Source organism: Eublepharis macularius, chromosome 12 (genome assembly GCF_028583425.1).
Source record: "Eublepharis macularius isolate TG4126 chromosome 12, MPM_Emac_v1.0, whole genome shotgun sequence".
Taxonomy (NCBI): Eukaryota; Metazoa; Chordata; class Lepidosauria; order Squamata; family Eublepharidae; genus Eublepharis; species Eublepharis macularius.
In genome coordinates, this window is record NC_072801.1 from 29,679,882 (window position 1) to 29,700,077 (window position 20,196).

The following is a 20,196-nucleotide window of genomic DNA, read 5'->3' on the forward strand; positions in this document are numbered from 1 at the left end:
GGAAAGCTTTTGGATTCACTTTATTGTTTCCTTGATAAACATCCTCTCTCTTGGGGGAGCAGAGGGTGAGGTCATAGCTTATCTCTTTCTGTTTTAAACTATGCTAACAATGACGGAAGAAAGGAGAGAGAACAAAACAACAAACTACAATCAAAAGGCACTTAGGAAGTGTTAAAATACTGATGGCCAGAGATCTCGGAGGGGACAGACAGCAAACAAAAGGGAAAAGTCCACCAGCCGGGGAGGCTGGTCGGTCATCCGGACAAAACACGTGGGGCCAGAATTGCCCCTGGGAGCTCTGCTCTGTTGCCAGTCCCACAAGATGCAGCTCACGGCCGGGAGGCCAGCTCCCTGGCTGGGTGTAGCGCATCCCCCCGCAGCACCCAGACAACTTTGTGTGGCAGGAGCATTGTCACGAGGTCCTCTTTGCCCAGCAGATGCAGCAGAGAGGAACTGGCAGAAGGTGAGGTTGAAGCCCACCAGGATGGAAGCCCACAGCAGGGATCCCACTGCAAGAATGGGGAGAGGTACATGGGGGACCCCCTTGTACAGAAACCAAGACACAGAGTGACCCCACCAAAGTGGGGGGCAGTCAAGAGCTATGTGGGCTCCTCCAGCATGGAACGGCTAAGTCAAAGGGGGGCATGGCGGGGGGCTGGCGTCACTGCCAGTGGGAGGAAAGAACCAGCCAATGCTAGGAGGTTGGGATAGCAGCTTCTTCTCCCAGAGGTCAGGCCAGGAGGCAAGCACTGAAGGCCCAAGAACACAGCCCCCTTTTGGGCTCTGGCTCACCTGACTCAAAGTGTATTCCTGGGACTTCCTTCTCGAGATACCACCATGTATTGCTGTGCAAAAGGGTGGCCCAGCATTTGATGGGTTCCAAGCAGCACAAGTCTGTTCTCTCTCTAAGCCTACCAAGAGATCTCTCAATATGCCTGAGCCAAGGCCCTTTAGCATGTTCACTGGTTGAGGGAAATGTCAGACACACTCACTAGCTCTTGGGCACATTCTCTTTCTTCAGCTGTGGGGGTGGGGATGCCCCAATCCCTTCTGGCCGAATGGAAGTGAACTTGCTTGGAACTTCCCAAGAGGGGAGGGGCCATCTTTCACCCAAACCTTGTCCCAATCACCAGTTGATCTTAGGAAGAGCAGTTCCACAGACAGGTGCTTCCCAGCAGTTCAGACCTGCCACCTATACAAGCTGTTCTGGAGCACATAGCCCTGCCTGCTGGGAGGGGATGGAAGGAGGATGCCAGCATGTGGGCTGCCCCTGCCACCCACAGTTCTGCCTGTTACTTTGCAGCTTTAATGTAAAAAAACCTGCTAATAGGGGGAAGTGAATATTTCACTTCCTCCACGTCAGTGAAAGGGGTCCAGGAAGCAGCATACCTCCTTGGCATGCCTTGTCAGGAAGGAGAGGGAAGAGGCAGCCAGGGAGGGGGCTGCTTGCAAGCCAGGGTGGGGGATGATGGAGAGCAAGCACAACCCAAAGTAGGTCTCTTATCTGTGCAAACAGAGGCATGCCATCAATTGCCCCCATACAGGCCCTGCAGCTGCTGGCTCTCAGGCATAGGTCGAGCAGTCTCTGGGGCTGGTCATATGCCCCCTAAGCTGGGGGACAGCATGGATCCTGGGCCTGCCATTTTCACCTGTCTAGTGAAGAATGAACACAGAGAGAGATGGCTTCAGCCCCAAAGTGGAGGGCAGGGAAGTCTTGGCTACTGAAGCATTTCTGCCAGAGATATTTGTAGAGAAATCCCACCCACCCAGAAACGGGCAGCCTACAGCAGGAAGTGAGCAGAGACCAGCACCAGGAAGGAGTCGAGAGGGGGTGGAGCTGGCCAGAGGCTCTCCAAGGAACAACCGTCCTCTGTGGGGCCTTAGCACGGCTCTCAGCTTCTGCGGGGGAGGGCAGGGTTTGGGTACAGGGCTAGTCGAGAGCGTGGCTGAATCTCTGGGCTGCCGCTCTTGGCTGCTGCCTTTATTGCTTCTATCGGAAGAGCCGGGCTCTTCCCTCGTGAGTTAGAAACCAAAGGTAAGAATGCCCCGGGGCCAACGGCAAAAGCACAGCGCAAGGCAAGAGGGCAGAGAGGCACCCTTCTGGCCCAAAATGGCGCTCTTTTTCTTCCAAGCTTCAAGGCACAGAGATGCTCTACAGAAGAGCTGTAGCCCCTATTCCTCCCCCGCACCCAGCACCATCATGAGGCAGAAAGTGGCCAGTGAGGCAACAACAGCCCCCTGCTCTGTCACCCGGGCCACTTGCCGGTTTCTCCAGGGCAACCCAAAGGCACTCCCACCCTCCTCAGTTTACCACAGCTTGCTTCGGTAAAACAGAGCCCGCTGGGATCACTACCCAGCCCGGCGGCAGGACATCGGCGCTCCCCCCAGAGTTCACACCTGTTGACAGGTCCAGGACTCCCCCTGGAAGCAGCGAGAGGCCCTCTGAGGGAGACCGCCGCCTGGCCAGCTCTGCCCGCTCGTTGGCTTCCTTGCAGCTCTCAGAGCCTTTCGGCAGCCTAGGGCTGCAGCCCAGGTGGCTTCTCTCAGCGCCGGTCTTGGCAGAAGCCCCAGCAAGCAGAGATACGACGGGCAGCCCCAGGCTGCTAGCTGTGAAAGGAGAGGACAGGAGTGGATTCTTGGCCAAGTTCAGGGGTGCCACCATGGGCCCAGGCAGGCCAATCCCCCCGCAGGTGAAGCTGAGGTCAAGTGGGGCGGGCGTGAGAGGCAGGGGCAAGCCGTGGTTCCCAAAGAAGGCAGCAGGGTTGGGAATGACCAGCTGTGCCCCGCTGATGTAGGGCAGGTCGGCTGGAGCAGGTCGGGGCTTGGTGGGGGCCTGAAGCTTCAGCAGCTCCTGCTGCTCCTGGGAGATGAAGTGACCGTGGGCCTTGATGTGCTTGCGGAGAGAGCTGGGGTCCGTGTAGCGCTTGTGGCAGCCAGGCATCTTGCAGCAGTAGGGCTTGTCCACATAGTGGGTGCGGGTGTGCTTGAAGCGGTCGCTCGAATTGGAGTAGCGCTTGTTGCATCCTTCGTAGGGGCAGACATAGGGTTTCTCACCTACAGACAGCAATACAGAGACATGGAGGGCTGTGGGAGGAGCACGCAAGCAAGATCACAGCCCTGCTTCCTCCTGTGGGGACATGGGGTGGGCTGTGCCACTCTGGGATCTACTGACTGGTTCATATCTCAGATGCTGGGCTTGGCTGCCAACCTGCCCTCTTAAATGCACAAAGACAGGGCTCTTGTAGCCACTGTAACCAGCAGAGAAAGGCAGGGGGCAACCAGGATAGCAAAAATGTGGGGGACCTAATTGGGAGAGATGCCAACTAGCACAACAGGTGGACTCAGCAACTGGTAACACTGGAGACAGATTCTACCACCCCCAACATGCATGCCACCTTTTGGTTGATGGCAGCCAGAGTTGGGAGTGGATCTTTGGCATCAGGTAGCACCAGAGGGATGCAACCACGGCTGCTGGCAAGTCTATGGGAACACTCCTCTCTTGCAGTCCTAAGAGAAGTGTGTTGAGGGCGGGGAGAAGTCAAATGCCTGAACTGTGTGGAAGGGCCATACTGTCTGCAGGACAATGGTGTACAAAGAAGGTTCTAGAACTGCGAAGAGATTCTAGGATCTTTTTTCCCCAGTCACTTACCTGTGTGGGAGCGGTTGTGAATCTTGAGGTTTTCCAACCGGGAGAAGCTCTTGTTGCAAGTTGGGCAGCGATGCGGCTTCTCGTTGGTGTGAGTCCGGATATGGATCAGCATCTTGTACCTGCAGAGGGGTAGGGGGACAGTGACATGCTGCTTCCCTTCCCCTCCCAGCCAGCACCATTATCCTTGCAAGGAGACATCAGGTCATGCTAGCATTCCTTCACCCAGAACGCAGCCCAAGAGCAGTCTCTGAGCAACAAAGAGAGAGAAAAGTCTGACCAATTCCTTGGGTTAAAAACCATCTTTCAGCCTCCTTACCCACTCACAGCTACGTCTGGCACTGTCCTAAGTTGGTAGGTGAGCTTTTGAGTTATGCAGAACTCTTCACAAGCTTGATGTTAATTCTGTTTAAGTAAAAAGCTGGCACACAGCACCACACACCCTCTTGAGGCTTCCCAAACAATGCAGCTGTGCCAGGCACAGGATGTCTCCACTGGACAGGAAGGGGGACAGCTGTGGCTGTGAATTGGGGGAATGGTGGGTAAGGGTGGGAAAAGAGGGAAGAATAAAACTAGGGAAACCTGTGAGACCTCAACTGTTCTTTGAGAATGTCCTGCTATAGGATGCCTTAAACTTGGGGGGATAAGGGAGGCGGGTATGGGAAGGAATGAGTGTGGATCTAGGGGAAACCTGAATGGCAATGTGCTTGGTGCCCCACTCTCCACTTTATTTTTACTACAATCCTGTCAGGAGATGTGGCTCTACGGTGGAGTGGAATGTGACCCTGGCTGTCCCCTGCTAAATTCACTAATCTAGCCAAATGCCACATCAGTCCAACAGATAGCCATAGCATTGGCAATTGACATGACCCCCATGCCGCCCTTCCAGCACACCCATGCAGTAACATGGCTATCAGCCCCCAGTGGATTGACTGAGCATAGCGGAAGTGCTTAGACTGTTAAGAAGGCGTGTAGGGAGATTTGAATTCAAAGCATCACTCTGCCATGACAGCCACTGGATGTGGGGAGCACAGCCCAGTCAATCACTGTTTAAGAGCCAGTAGTGTTGGACTACTACTACTAACAACAACGACAACTATGCTTATATACCGCTTCTAGATAGATTAGTGCCCCACCCAGAGCGATGAACAAGTTAGTGTTGTTATTATCCCAATACAGCTGGGGAGCTGGGGCTGAGAGGTGTGAATTACCCAAGGCCATCTACTGAGCTCATGACAGTAATGGGATTTGAACCAGTAGAGTACTGATTCATAGCTGAACTTCTTAACCACTGTGCCACAGCAGCTCTAGGATTTGGGAGCCCAGGTTTGAGTCCTTGCTCTGCCACGGAAGCTTGCTGGGGGACCTTGGGCCAGTCACAAACACTCAGCCTGACTTACCTCACAAGGTTCTTGTGAAGATAAAATGGGGGAGAGAAGGATGTAAGCCACTTTGGGTCCCCCACTGGGGAGAAAGGCTGTCACAGATACAAGTATTATAGCACCTTATACTAAGTAATACGTGTGTATCCTAGAGAACTTTCTGAACTCTGCTTGAACTCTGTTGTAGTTATTTCTAACTTGTTGAATAAACACACATGTTCTTTCATCTTTGACAGCTAATTAAAAATAGTAGACAGTATATAAATTAATGTTCTCTAATTATAGAATGGACCAATGCTGATCTACTCACTGAACTCTTCCTGTCATATTTACTGATTTATAGTTTTATTTTGCAAGTTGGACATAACGTCACTTTTTGGCTCATTAGAACGTTATAAAAGAGAAAATATGAATATTTAAGCATTAAACCAATCATAATTTATCCATGCTATCGCATAAAAAACATCTTCGATTTTTGCATAAGATAACCTATAAAAGTGCCAACTCAGATAGTATGTCAGAGTCTCAACTGGAAGAAATCTCATGAGGACCTAGGTGAGAATTTTATCACTGCTATGGGAATCAATGCATTTCATAGAAACTTTGTTTTAAACTTAAGAGTTAATTCGGAAATGTTAGCAAACCTAATTCTTATAGCTTTTCAATGTTCCATCTTTGTAGGATTTATATTAATAATCATTTATGTTTTGATATCGTGCTTCTTTAAAAATATTAGAATTTCAATAAAAGAAATAATTGAACTCTAGAAGGACTGTGTGTGTCTTGATGGGGAAAAGTTTTGCAAGAAGAACCCAATAAATAATTTGTACTGATAAGCAGCCTTGTTTAAAAATCAAGTTCTGTTTTGCAGGTCTTAACTAAGTGCTAAACGCTGCCCAAGAGTAAAGATAAATCTTTAGTCAGAGACAGTGGAAGCCTTAGTTAGACACAGATTTAAAAATCCATTACAAGGCAGAGTATAAATGAAGTAAATAAATGAATTGTTACTTTAAATAAATGTTAAATTGTCCCAGGGGGATATATAACAAACACCTTGGTCATGTATCTTGGGTATTAACTGGGGCAACAGTAGAAATCTGTGGATTCACCCTTCGGATTTAAACTCAGTATTCTATGTCTCTCTGGCAAAATGTTGGCTATGCTGAATCGGAAAAGCTGTTGTTTGCTGAACTGACTTGGTCTTGAAGGCAGTGCAATGTCTATGGGTTTTAACATCAAGCCTGAGGAAGAATTCTGTGGAATTTGAAAGTTCTCTCAACTAGTACTAAATTGGGTTTGGTGCCACTGCTTCCTGCTCCAACCCAGATTATTAATCTCACGCTGTCCATTTGAGAAGCGTTGAAGCTGGGCTTCCACTAGGAGGAAGGAGTGATTGTGGCGTGTCCAGAGTGTCCCTTGCGTTTGGAGTTCGTGAAGGAACGTACAGGACCATCCATGGGGAAGGGACACAAGACCCCCAAGGCCAGAGTCTACAGTAACTCAGTTGCACCCCTGGGGGAGGCCAGTACCTGCCAAGGCAGGACCTCTGGGGGAGCAGCAGGAGCATGGGGCTCCAAGCAATACTGCAGTGCCAAGCAGATGGGAAATGGTTTGTTTAAAAACTTTTGGCACTTGAGTGGCTTTTTGTACTCTCTAGCCCAATCACCGCACAAACAGGCAGCGACTTCTGTTCCAGGGGGCCCACAAGCAGCCTGTTTTTGGAAACAAGAGGAGGTGCTCTGGTCTGCTCTTGGCACAGCATCCCACCACCACCACCCGGGAGCTCTTGCTTCCTCCGTGGCCCCCTCCTTCCGCAGGCTACCTGGCATTAAAGCCCCGGCCGTGGCGAGCGCAGCCTTCCCAGTGGCAACAGTAGCCAGCATCCTTCTCCGGCTTCACATGGAAGTCATTGACGTGATCCACAAGATCTTGTAGTAGGTCGAACAGCTGGTTGCACTGTGGCAGGAGGAAGAAGGGGTCGTTTTGGGACATGCAGAAAGCATGAGGAGCGCCCCAAGCCTGGCTTTGCCCGCCCAGTGCCAGCACGGGCATGCACCTGGCCCTCACTCACCTTGGACCATCGACACACCAGCTGCTTCTGCAGGGGGAGGGTGGGAGAGAGCCGCTTCTCCTTGGGAGAGGTGAGGAAAGCTGAGGCAGGCAGGTGCAAGGCGCCCCCTGAGCTCAAGGGCAGGAAGAACTGGAAGGAACGGTGGAGGCCTTCAATGTAGCGCAGGGATTGGAGCTCCTGAGAAGGGGAAACACGATGTGCTTACTGCTGCCCTACCTCACACATGCGTTGTACAGAAAAGTCCAGCAGCAATTTTACAGTACTTTGCACTCTTAACATGCTACATCTCCAGGAAGGGGGTGGGGGCAAGCAGGCCAACCAGCCAGCCAGCCCTGGAGCCAACCAGAGAGTGGGGCATAGTAATTAAAGAGTACGGGATCTTGGAGACTCAGGTTCAAACCCCCACTCACTGAGTGACCTTGGGTCAGTAAAAGGCACTTGACAGGGTTCTTGATGTGAGGAAACGAACAGAGGAGAGCAATGTGAGCCCATCCCCATTGAGGAGACAGGCAGGGCATAAATGAAATAAGCATAAATACACAGAATAAAACAAACCCTTCCCTGACAGAAAAAGAGGGGCTTGGTCACCAGTCTTCCTTCCGCCAGGGATTGCGGAGGAGGGCCGTTCCTTGGCAGCCTCCCCTCTCTCCCGGGCTTGGAACAGGCCTCTACTCACTTGGCTTTCATGAGGGCCCTTCAGCCTGCTCCTGCCCTCCCCCATTGGCCACATGCAAGCACACACACACAGAGCTCTGGGCCCCACAACTCACTCGGAGGGTCGAGGAGTTCACTAGCTCCCCACTGCTTGGCCTGTCCGGGGAGAGCGAGGTGCTGCCACTGGGAGAATCCCGGCCGGAAGGAGGGGAGAGGCTCAGGTCGACGGTGGGGAGCGAGGAGAAGCGGTCGTGCCCTTTGGAGGGTGCCTGGAGGCCTGCAGGGGGACAGAGGCAGCCATAGGGGGAACAATTAAACAATGGGCAGCAGCCCCCTCTCCTGGGAAATGCCCCGGCCTACCCCGCAAGGCATCCCATCCCACAAGAGCCAGTGTTGTGCCTGCCTTAGTGCCCCACCTCCTTTTTGCCTGGGCCAAATACTTACTGTCAGGTGGTGAGCCGGGGCTCGGCGCAGTGGTCCCATCCTCCAGGACCCTGAACTCCTGGTGCAGGCCTCGGCGCTTGGTGCTGCCTAGGCCTTTGTCGCCCTTCTCCCTGGTGGCTCGGAGCTTGGAGATGCTCAGCTTGAGGTCAAGTGGTTCATCCAGGGAGTGCATGATGGCCAGCGGGAAACAGGCCGCTCTGGTCAGTCTGTGGTGAATGGGGTAAGTAGGGTTCCTCACCTGAGGGAGGAACAGAAACAGAGGGGGGTGAGGCAGCTGCTCCACCCTGCACCCTCTCCCATAGTGCCCCCTGCAGCACTGGGCATCATGAAGGAAAGCCCAGCCCCACTTGTGGCCCCCTCCCCTCTTCCTGGGCAGTGGTCTGCCACTTTTCCAAGTCATGGCCAGGTCTTAGGACACACAGGAGGGTGGATTGGGGGGGGAGTTACTGGGCTCTTCATCCAAAGTAGTGAGCTTTGCTTTGCCCAGCCCAGTTCTCAAGAAAGCAGACTAGAGTAAGGCATATGTGTGAAGTTGCTCAGGCTATTTGGCCACACCAAGCCCCAAAAACTCCACTTTGCCCAACTGGGCACCCTTCCCACTCCAATGTAAACTGGCTGGATGGCCAGCAGAGCCCTGGGGCAGACCCTGTCAGGGGCTGGGCTCCCCAGGGACTGGTGTGGTTCTACCCCCTACATCCCGGCTAGCACCCCAGGGACTGTCGAGTGGGGGAGTTTGCAGAGGCAGGCAGCCAAGCCCTGCTGACAACTTCAGAAATTTAAACTGTCCTTCTTGCTCTGTGGCTAGCAGCTCCCACCCCACCGGAAGGGTTGGAAATTGCAAGCATCTCCGCCTTCTTCCTGAGCAGGCATGCTTGCTGATGCATGTGGGGCAGGGGGATGTGACAAAGACTTCAAAATGTGCCTGCACCCAGTGACAAACCAGAGAGCCACAAATTGTGGGGAGATTGCCCGCCTTCCCAGCCTGGTTTCCTGCAAGATAAGTTTGGCGCGAACAGGATGGAGCTGCCTACTCATAGCCACCTGGTCTCCAGGCTCAGGGCAAGGTTTGCCCCTGGAGGCTGAGGGCTCAGGCGGGCATTCTGCCATCTGGCAGATCATGGGCTTTTTTGGTTGTGGCTCCCCAGCTTCTTCCTTGTGAGATATGGACAGCCCCCACTAGGAAGCCTTCCAGAAGAGGCGCCAAGAGTGGGTTGGGGGTTCTTGATACAGAGGTGGTCTGAGGGCTAAAAGAAACAGCTTTGGGTTTTGCTGGCTTCTGTCTTGATTTTTTGATTCTCACTACTTTCAGGTGGGCATTTGTGTTGGGCTGCAGTAGAACAGCACATTGAGTTGAGTGGCACCTTAGAGACTAACAAGATATCAGGGCATCAGCTTTCGAGAGTCATGATTTCAGTATATTATTGCTGCTGTTTTTATCTTTTGCTGTTACCCATCTTGAATCCCAAATGTTGGGAGAGAATGGCAGGCCAATCAATCTTTTAAACCAATTAAGGACATCCCACAACAGGTCCAAAAATTATTAGCGTTTTCAGACTGGGCACATAGGGAATAATATTGCCATAGCAATGCATGCAAAACCAAGACAGGCTCTCACTTAATAACGAGCAAGTTACCACGAGAGCTGGGAACGGGAGTGGCAGGGAACCACCTCCAGACCCAAGGAAAGGAGCAGCGGGGGTGGGAGAGTGAGGGACAGAGCCCTATTGCAGGACACCAGTAAGTGCAACTGAGAGATTATCGCCAAGGCTCAAACTAGGAAGGGATGCTGGAAATAATGTCAAATCCTGAAAGGATGGGGAGGGGGCAGAGGAGCTGCATTTGCACTCTGGCAAGTAGGAAAAATCGCCCTTTGGGCATCCTATCTGCTCCTCAAAGCGCCTTCAATCTGCTTCTCCTCTTGCAGCAGCTTTGCAGCCTACCCAAACCGGCCAGCAGGGAGCAGCAGCCATCCTAGCAGAGCCCAGCAGAAAAAGGGGGGGGGGGGTTGTCTTATTTTCTTGCTGGCTTCCCTTATAATGCAACTGACTGTTCCCCTCAGTCCCCTCCACTGCAATCTTCTGAAATGGGGAGGGAATAAACCAGAAGCAATTCTCTACTTTAATCCTTTTTAAAAGGTTTGCTGGGCATGGAACTTTTCACGAAAGGGCCTCCATTTCCACTAGAATGAAATAGAAAAAGAGAGTCGTCCACTGGATCCCCCAGCTTTTGGGGAGGTCTATGCGCCTTATTAGGAAGCTGGGGGGGGGTCGGATATGAAGCTTCCGGATAGGGAGGAAGGATTGTCGGCCCTCTGCCCTAACAAGAGGCAAAGGAGGCCTCCTACAAACACGTGCACGGATGTACACACACAGGTTGAGCCTTTCCACCAAAGCACAGGCAACATGGCGTGAGAACCCTTGCCTCCGCGCCCCGTACACCCGTTTCTTTTCCAGACGGGGACGCGGAGGAGAAGCTGGGCGCAGCACCGGGCAGTAGGAGCAGCACCTGTTCCTTGCTAGCGTGGCACGAGTTCGCCAGGATAATGCCCCCTCCCAGGTTATGACAGGGTTAACAAATGGCTCGCCGCCAGCCGCCCTTAGTGGTTTGAGTTGCAGCCGCTCAGCCTTAAGCGCCCCTACCCCGTCAGTTGCCGAGCGCCTGGAAACCAGGCCTGGTGCTTCGGAGGGAATTTCGCTCTCTAGTTCCCGGCAGGGCAGCTGCAGTGGAGGGAAGCTACTTGCAGCGGAAAAGCACTCTGCCTACGCTCAGAGGCTACGTGGCGTCTTCCCGAGTGGAGGCCTGGGCGGCCGGCCAGGTTCTCCGTCCAGGACCCGGGGGCCGCCCGGCTGCGGCTCTGTTTGTTTTCCTTCGGCTCTGACCCCGCCTGCACTCCCCGAGCCGGCCAGCGCCCGCCCCGTCTGCAGCTGCCTCCCAAAAGCGGCTTGGCTCATGAATGGAGGGAGCGCGGACCAGCAAGCAGGAAGCGAGGACTTCCCCAAGGCAGGCCCCGCGCCCTCCCGCAAACCCTTGCTCCGGGCGGCACCTGCTAACTCGCCCAGCCCGGATGCAGCAGGCCGGCTCCTGCTTCCCTATACCCCCCCACACACACACACACACTTGGCAGCGGGCCAGGGCGGGCGGCTCAGACGCGCTGGAATGCAGAAGAGCCTCGGAGCGCTGTGTGGGGGGCGAGGCCCGGCGCAGGCAGCAACGCGCGCAGGGCGGGGGGCGCCTTCGGGCTGGCGCGCTGCCCACGCAGCGGGGGGTGGGGGGCACCCAGCGCTGGACGGTGCGGCGTCCCCAGAATTGCTGCTTCGACACCAATCGCAAATTCCGCAGGGCTAGGACTCCCCCCCCCCACACACACACACACGCCCCAGCCTTTGCTGGGGCGCACTCGAAGCGCAGTCTTTTGCCCCTGACTCACTGGGGGAGGGAAAGCGCCTGGGAACCGGAGGGAGGGGGCGGCTTGTGCGGTTCTCAGACATTGGTGGGTTGGGAATGGAAGCTTTTCCTGGCTCAAGCGGAGAAGCGGGCGGGCCCCGCCATGTGTCAGCTCCCAGGCAGGCAGGCAGGCAGGCACGCAAGGTGGTCGGAAGCCCGTCGGGGGGTGGGCGCCGCTGCACCAGGAATCCATTAGGCGCAGCGGAAGCGACGTGGGCTGCAGCAGCGAGGCCGGAGACTCTTCCCAAAGCCTGCGCCGCATTCACGCCTTACAGGCCAGGGGGAGGGGCGTCCTTCAGGTGCCCCTCCCGAAGGTCGCCCCGTTGCGTGCCCGTGATTAGGCGGGCCGGCTTGCTCTTCGAAGCCTGCGCTTGACTGACGGCAGGAGTCCCTGGTACCGGTTTGAGCATCACAGGACACAGGGGTTGCCTTCCGGCAATAGGAACTTCAGCAAGGCGCTGGGCTCGGACCAGCCAGCACAGATGGGGGCGGGGGGGCAGACTGCCTCGACTGGGCCCGGTAGGGGTTGCATCCCCAGGCACCGGGCAGGCGCTTAGGGCGGAACCTACGAATTTTATTCAAACCGCGCACAGAAGAGCTCATGCTAGCAAAACCGGCCAAATAAAAAGCGCTTCCCAACAAATCTACTTCGTCTATTCTCAGAAGACACAAAAGCAGCGCTTGCCCATCAATCCTGGGCCCTGCCCATCCTGGCTAAGGGCTCTCACTCCTCCCTCCCTTCCCTCAGGGTGAATGCTAACCCCCAGCCTTCCCCCACCCTCTGCTCACACCCCCTCCCATCTCCCCAGCAGGGAGTCTCTGGCAGCAGACTTTGAGCAGATCACAGAGGGGGCGAAGCGGCCGGCAACTTGGTTGACTGCCCTGTTGCTACACAGCAGCTGCCAGCTGCTCCCAGCCACTTCTCTCTTCCTGCCCTGCCCCAGGTGGAGCCTTCCCACCACAACATGCAAGAGTGCAGCCAAATGGGGCAGTTTCCCCCAATGCCAGTGGATACAGGTGGGGGTCTGCAGCTTGGACACCAAGACCACTCTCCTGTAGTGTCTACATATCTGCCCAGTTGCTTGCCCCCAAGAAGCTGGAGGCCAGGGCAAAAAGCAGCTGTGCCCTGCAGCTGTGCCCTGCAGCCCTTAGGTCTGCAGCTATCTGCAAATCCCAGCCCCCCAAAAAGTGGGAGACAGGGTGCCCCCCCCCAGCTGGAGGGCAGCCTTCTGACCGCCCTCTGCAGAAGCCCAGAGCCAGCGGCCTCATGCTGGATTCCTGAGCTTCTCCGGGGAGCCAGCCTGGGTGGGGCACGCTGGCTGGGAAGCAGCTTTGACTCGGCTGCGGCTGCCAAACCAAACTGGCCCCCAAGCACAACATTCCTGGGAACAAGCCTCCCTAGAATCCAGAGGAACCGGAAGAGCGAGAGCCACCTCGCCCAGCTTCAGGAGGGGGGGTGGGCGGGGGTGGAAGAAAGAGGCTTCAGGCCTGCGGAAAAGGGACGCAGCCAGCAGCTGTGTATCAAGGGGCCTCGGCGGAGGGGGGCTGGGCATTTCCCCCTTCCTGGGGTCCAGCTGAGGGGGGGCTTCCCCTTGAAACAAGCCAATAGGATCCTAGAAAGAGCAAGCTGAACAGGGCTTTGTGGTGGAGCTACGCCACAGCTGCCCAAGGGCCAGAGAACTCCATCCCTCATTTCTCAACCCTCTTGCCATGTGCCTTTCCTCCTCTATCGACTCTCGCTGATCCCAACCAGGCAAGGAGGGGAAGCTGCATTCAGGTCATGTGATGATAAGCCAGCTTGCCAAACCCACCCACCCCCCAGGCCAACCGCCTGTATTCCTGGTTGCTCAGTCTCCTCTAAGCCTTCTTGCTATGCAAGAATCTTCCAAAGGAGTGCATCACCAGCTCCTTGACAAGGCTGTGGGGGCGGGGGGATCTCTCTGGTTCGGTGGCCCTGCAACTCCGCAGCCAGTGGTGGAAGAGCATTTGTTCCTGTCCAGCTCAAGGGGCTCCTCTCCATCCCCCAACAGTCCTGCAGGCAACTTAAGGAGGTCACTCATGCCAGGCCCTGCCACCTACACATGGGCACTGTGGCATCTATCTGGGGCACTGTTACTTGACACTGGCATGAAGAGCCAGGCTGAGATCTAGACAGCCCTGATGGGCTTCTTCTGTAACAGGTGGACAGATAGCAGTGGCTCAGCAAAGGAGGGCAGTCCCAGGAAGATACCTCCTGGGAGGGGGGCAGCCAAGGATGGGCAATATAGCTCTGGGCATAAATGCCATGCCTGACTCTATTCCAGAAGACTTGCTCCTTTCCAAAACAGGTGGTCTTCTCACCACTTAGAGCAAACAGTGTTTGGGTCAAGAAAAGGAAGCCACTCAAGGGGCAAGGAGGCATTCCAGACCCAAAAGCCAGCGGGGGGGGGGGGCTTTTGGACAGGCAGACCAGCTCATAGGCACACCTTCAGCTCCCACAGTAAATACATCCAGAAAATCCAGCCGCTGCCAAATTAGCCTGCTTCAGGGGCAGGGGAAGAAGCCTCTTTTGGCAGACCTCAACTAGATGTAGAAGAGGTTGAATGGATAGTGATGCTCTGCAGAAGTCATCTGGGGGATGCACCCCATCAGTTCTACAGTCCCTGGCCTCATCTCCCCCACTTTCCTCAAGAGGAGGGTCAGGAGGGCCCAGAGTTCTTCCTTCCTTCCGTGCCTGTGTTGCCTGCAGTTTGTCCTCCATCCCCGTCATTCTCACTTCTGCCCACACTTGGCCACTATGCCTCACCCTCCTTACATGGCAGGCTGGCTAGCATACCTGGGGGTCAACCCAGCACAGCCTCACTGGCAGCGCTCAGAAGACCAACCACACCCTTCCAGGACAGCTTTGTTCTGCTGTGGCAACCGCTTTCCACAGCCAGGCCGTTGGGGTACTGCTGACAGGGGAGGGGGGAATTCCTTGCAAGCACAGCCCCACCCTTGCATATGCTGAAGCAGCTCCTCCAGAGACCAAGGGGATTCCGGGGTCAGGAGAGCAAAAGGAACATGCTGGGCAGTCTCCAAACCTCCAGGGACAAGCCAGAGCGAAGGGCTAGTTCAGCGACCTTCCAGAGGCAGCCAGCAGTTCTGGGAAGAAACAGCATTGAAGAGGGCAATAGAACAGTTGCACTGCGCTCGATGCCAAGGGTCTTGCTAGGCTGCCCAGGAGAAATGCCTTGCCCTCCATGACACCTGCACTGGCGGCCCCTCTTCCTCGTCTTGCTCACCCACTGAGCTCCGCCTCTGGACACCAGGAGCCAGCGGTATCCCAAGCATTCCACCTGGGCAGCCGCCAAGGGGAGCCTGCCAGGCCCCAAGCTGTCTGCTGAGGCGCAGCTGTGAGGCAAAGCCAGCCAGAAATAGCGGGGGGGGGGAGAGCTGAAGGCATAGGGCTGATTGTTTGTCCTGGGCTAGCAAGGAAGGGGTGGCACCAGGAAGGCCTGCAGAGGGCAGGCTAGGACAGCTGTCTGGAGAAGCACCAGGCCTGCCAGCTGCCCAAGTCTCAGCCCCCCTGCCCAGTAGCCAGACCCACCTGCATATGGCAGCCAGGGCAGGGTTGGCAAGAAAGCAGAAGGGACCTTGATACATACCCCTCCTTCCAATGCTGCCTTAGCCCTCCAAATATTTTGAGCTGCCTCTGGAGGCAAAAACCAAAACGCTACACTCAAGGGACATCAGTCCCAACAGCCATCTTTTGGAGAACTAAGCTTATTGTGAATATTTATTATCTTTTGGAGAACAGGGGCTGGAGGGGAGCGTCTGATGGGTCTCTGATGCAGAAGGCAGACTGCTAGGGGAGTATTCTGCCAAATTCTGCTCAGCCCAGAAAGCAGAGCCCCACACACTGGAGCAACAGGAAGCAGCCTACTGCCCGGGAAAGAAGGCAGGGAGGGTAGGAAATCCCATCCCCCTCCACCCCAAATGCCACACAGTCCTGGAAGTCAGCCATGGGCTGTCATTTGTATATTTGTTTTTCTCTATATTATAGGAATAGACATCCTCCCTTCAGAAGACTCTCAACAAGGAGCTGGATTCTGCACTAGGACGGCAGCAACTGGCAGAGTGCCACAGCAGCCCTAAAGTCACACGAAGTCCCGGCCTCACAGCTGACCAAAAACATGGCCAGCTTACCGCTAGTATAGCTGGAGCACACTTGGGCCTCCACAGCTGGGACCAGATTCCCTGTGAAAGATGGCATTGGCATCCCCACCTTGCCCATGTCCGAAGGCACCAGGACCCATGGCAACTTTTCTTTCCATGGCAGTGGAGTAGCCTTACCTACACCCATTCTCAGCAGGCAGGCAACACCACAAACAGGCAGAATTCGGCAAACTACAAATACATCTACCCCCGCCCCCAGTCACTGACCGGGGTAACACAGCAGACAAGGCCCTGGGCTTGTAAAATTATGATGGGGGGTCCCTTCACCTCCAATAGCACTAGAACTCGGGACTAACCAAAGAAGTTGATTTGCGGGATGTTCAGGAACTCCTCAGTTAACTGGTGGGATTCACAGCCTCAAAATGTGGCGATTGCCACTGGCTTAGGGGGCTTCAAAGAGGAATTGCACACACTTATTAAAGAAGAGAGTCCTATCCATCAACAATGATGGATAAATGGAGTCTGCATTCAGTGGTAGAGCAACCTCTGAACCTTTGGGGGAAGACCAACCCCTGCCTGGGGCAGGGTGGGGGCCCACACACCCACACCCACACCCCTGATCGAAGGACTCCCTGGCCTGTTGTGGTCCCACCCCTTCCTGCCTGGCCAGCCCTCACCCGTTGGCATAGCTAATCCTGCAGTTCTGCCTACAGGCCACTGTGAATAGCCAAGTGGGCAGGAGGTTCCAGCTGGGGGGTTGGGGGTGGCACTGCACCAAGGGCAGGCTGGATGAATGGCCAGGGTGGCTTCTGGGCTGCTGCACCATGGGGGTGGGGGAGGCTCAAAGGTCACAGCCGGAAAGAGGATCCTGGGGAAGGCACATTTCTCTTCTCCCTTCTAGCAGGTCGAGTAAGCCCAGCTCCGGAAAAGTTCAGACATCCAGAGTTCAGTTGGAGATCAGGGTCTTCTCTTGAACAAGCCTGCTCCAGAGCAGATGGGGGGGCTGCATTTCACAGGAAGCTCCCCCTACACACACACACACACACACACAATGCCAGGAGAATGCCACAGCGCCCTCTGGCAGTGGAAGCGGGGCAGCGCCTTAAAGCTGAGCTTGCCGGCTGCCTGAGGGGAGATGCTTGTCCCTGAAAGGCCCCTTCACACGTTAATTCTCAACATGGAAAGGGCACGGGCAACAGGCAGGTGTTTGAAGGACTTGCCTCCTGCGGGGCCATTAGCGCTAGTCAATCTGGAATGATGTGCCGTTCAGTGTAACTGTGAAACGGTCTGAAAGCGGAGGAACAAGATGCTGGGACCGAAGCCCCATCTGGCCTGAACCTAGGGATTAGTCGCCCGGTGGGTGGCCTAAGAAAGCGGCCTCTGGAAGCGCCAGAGGAGGCCTCAGCTCAGCCACCCCCTCTTGAGCACCTCAGCTGGGAGGGGGGCAAAAGAGCCCTACAAGTTCAAACGTGAAGCCAGGCACACAGCCAAAAGCAGACACGGGAAGGTTTCGCTCTCCGCAGGAGGTTCAAGCCTGCCTTGGAAACCCCGCCTCTGGATCTGGGCGGATGAGCAGAAGTCGCTCTGCACATCCTCAGAGGCACGCTGCCTGTCTCCTGCAAGCAAGCGCCAGTCTCCTTGCACTGCAAATTGCAGCGCCCTTCCTCCGCACTGCCTATATGAAAGGGCCAGCCCCCTCCCCCGGGCTGCAGGAAAAGCAGACCCACGCAGGGCAGGTTTGCTGGCGAAAGGAAATCGGAATCCCCCCCCTCCAGAGTCCCGCCGGCATTCCGAGAACCGCTCCCTGTCCCCTTCGCCAGAGCCACCCGAACTCCAAACCGAGCGGAAGGAGGCGGGAAGAGAAGGGAAGCCTATTCGGGGAAAGGGGGGGGGCTAGCAGGCAGCGAACAGCACCCGCTCGGCCAGTCAGCCCCCCCCCCCGCAACACACAATCGACCTCCGTATCTGCATCTCAAGGGACAGCTTCGCTAGCAAGGCCCCGCACGCCCCCCACCCCCGGCCACCACCACCCCCTTACCTTGGCGCTGGCTGGGGGCGGAGGGGAGGCGTCTCGGCGCGGCTTTGTGCGCGCGCCCGGTGGCGATGTGGCCCGGGCGGAGCCCACTGACTTCTCTTCTCCCCTGGTTGTGCCCCCGAGCGCGATCTCACAGCGGCCAGCGACCTCTGGGCGGCGATGCCCCCGTCCGCCTCGGCCAGCCCCACCGGCACCGACGGGGCGCACCGCCGCAGCGCCACATCTGCGCCTCCGGAGCTCGGGGCGAGCGGGACTCCCTGAGGCGAGGAGGCGCCGGAGAGGAGCTGGCTGCGGATCGAGGCGACCGCCTGTTTGGGAAAGGCGGGCGGGCGGGCGGAGGCGCGGCCGTGTGGCAGGGAAGGAGGCGGAGCAGCAGAGGGCGGCGCCCTTCTCGGCGTGCGTGACTTGCGGCCGCCCGGTTGCGGCTCCGCGGGAGAGCGACCACCGCGGGCGGCCTCAACCCGAGCCGTTCTCCATGGCGAGGGAGGGCTGCGCCCACGTCTGCCCCCACCCGTGCCGGCCGGGAAGGGCGGGGCTCAACTCGTGACCGCCCCCTTCCTGGGCCGGGCCGGGGTGGGCTGGAGGGGAGGCGGGCAGCCCAGGCGCCTGCGGCCAAGCGCCCGCTCCTCCTCCTCCTCCGCTCCCCTCCTTGCCGGGCTCGATAAGTGCCCGAGAGGCTCCCCCGGCGGCCTGGGACCCGGTGGGCTGAGCCAGAGCAGGAGCCCTTGGTCCTCCGGGAGATGGAGAGAGAGCGGTCAGAGGCTCCACTCCATGGGGGCGCCAGGCTTCGCAGCCAGCGACTGGGCCTGCTGCAGCGCCGAGGACATGCTGCGGTTCCGGGGTGGGAGCGAGAGCGGCCAGTTGGACGCAACGCCTCCCCGTGGCCGTGGGAAGCGCAAATCCCCAGCGGAGTCGAGGCTGCACTCGGGAAGGGCTAAGCTCGCTCCAGATTTCTACGGTGGCGCGCGCGCGCGCGCGCATCCGCCGGGAAGCCGGAGGGCTTTTGTCCGGGGGGGGCGCTCAGGCAGCCGCCGTCATTATCCGGCCGGAACCTCCCGGGAGACCCCGAGTAGGTGGGCCGAGCGGTCCGACCCGCAGGAGCTGGCGCTGCCTGGCGGGGAGCCCGTCGTTCTCCTTGCCCGTGGTTGGCAGAGAGGGCGCCTCCCGCAGTAGATGGGGAGGCTGCAAGGGATGGAGTGAGCCTCGGGGGCACTGCTGCGCGCCTCGGCGGCAGCTGGCCTTCAGTAGGGGGCAGAGCGGGGGCCGGGCTCTGCGCCTGGGCGGCGAGGGCGCTGCAGTCGGCCCGGGTGGCCGGCGGTCCCTGCGTGGGCAGCGGCTCCTTCCGGAGGCAGGATGCTGAGGAGCCGGGGAGGGGAGAGCGCAGAGCCCCGCGGGAGGGCCGGGGAGGAGACGCATTCCTGAACCGGGCCCAAGTGGGAGCCGCCCTCGCAGCCCAGCAAAGCGGAGCGCAGGGGTGGGAAGGAGGCCGGTCAGGGCTGGAGCGAGGCGGGCGTGCGGGCCTGAGCGCTGACCAGCCTGCCAGAACCCCGGATCGAGGAAGAGCCTGCGGCGGGAGGCGCTTCTCGCCTGGGCGGCACTTCAGAGACAAGCTTGGCTTGATTCAGAGGGGGGGCCGGATCGTCCCTGGGACGGGCGAAGGCGCAACGAAGGACGCTTTGGCCCTTCCGACGCCGCGCCGGCGGGGCAGTTTGGCACCTGGGAGACGCCGCAAGCCGGAGGCGCCGGGGCCTGGCTCTCCATCCAGCAGGGTTCTGCAGTCCCGGGACCGCTTGCCTTTCCTCCGGTCTCCCGCTGGGTTAGCTGGTCTGCCTCCGCCTTCCTGCAGGCTGCCTGAGGGCTCCTCCGAATTCTGGCTCGGGAGCTTTCCTGCCCCGGAGCGGCCCGATCCCCTTTGGCATGCAGGCAAGTTCCCCTTATCCTGCCTGCGGAGGGGGCCCGGTCTGGGGTCGCTTACTGTAGCATCTCAAGGGGCAGAAAGGATCCCTCTGCCTATCCTTGCAGGCTGCGAGGCCTGTGATCCCGCGGTCCACCCATGGTGATCTGGAAGGCTAATTTAAAATTAAACAAAATTCATATAATCCGTTGTATTAGGGCCAATGAAAAATCACAAAGAGACCAAGACTTTGAGTTCTTTAGAAGTCTTAACTAGGCTGGATGTTCAGAGCCCGGAAAAAAGAGGTGGGAGAAAATAAGTGGTCCCATGGTGGCAAAAGCCTGAGTCTTCCAGGGTAGTTTTAGAACTGAATGCAGAGTGTGGTGTGGACCTCATAGGATTGGTTTTTAAATTGAAACACAAGGAAAATTTCCTTTTCCTTTTAGTCAGAATCAGTCAATTGCCTCTCTGGCTCTCAATGAAACACAA

The 20,196-nt window shown here is 57.0% G+C and overlaps 1 protein-coding gene across 2 annotated transcripts; it reads right to left on the minus strand.

The window, feature by feature from the left end:
- Positions 1–3: 3 nt before the first annotated feature.
- On the minus strand, positions 4–18,330 carry GLIS2 (GLIS family zinc finger 2). Of its 2 annotated transcripts, XM_054993372.1 has the most exons (7): positions 17,817–18,330; positions 8,198–8,435; positions 7,870–8,030; positions 7,100–7,276; positions 6,851–6,984; positions 3,650–3,768; positions 4–3,054 (listed from the first exon to the last, which is right to left on the minus strand). In XM_054993372.1, exons 2-7 carry the CDS (start codon positions 8,367–8,369, stop codon positions 2,303–2,305), a joined length of 1,515 nt encoding a protein of 504 aa, XP_054849347.1. In that variant the 5' UTR covers positions 8,370–8,435; positions 17,817–18,330; the 3' UTR covers positions 4–2,302. The 2 variants fall into 2 exon arrangements, with proteins under 2 accessions (XP_054849347.1, XP_054849348.1); XM_054993373.1 differs by lacking the exons at positions 7,870–8,030; positions 17,817–18,330 and having other exon boundaries at positions 8,198–8,323.
- Between the last annotated feature and the right edge of the window lie 1,866 nt (positions 18,331–20,196).

Bases quoted from the DNA above. Each gene is read 5' to 3' on its own strand.
- GLIS2 (XM_054993372.1), bottom strand. From the start codon at position 8,369: ATGCACTCCCTGGATGAACCACTTGACCTCAAGCTGAGCATCTCCAAG. The intron at 8,031-8,197 runs GTAAGTATTTGG...GTCCCCCTGCAG, and splicing joins CCCCGGCTCACCACCTGACA to GCCTCCAGGCACCCTCCAAA. The intron at 3,055-3,649 runs GTAAGTGACTGG...TGCTGTCTGTAG, and splicing joins TCACAACCGCTCCCACACAG to GTGAGAAACCCTATGTCTGC.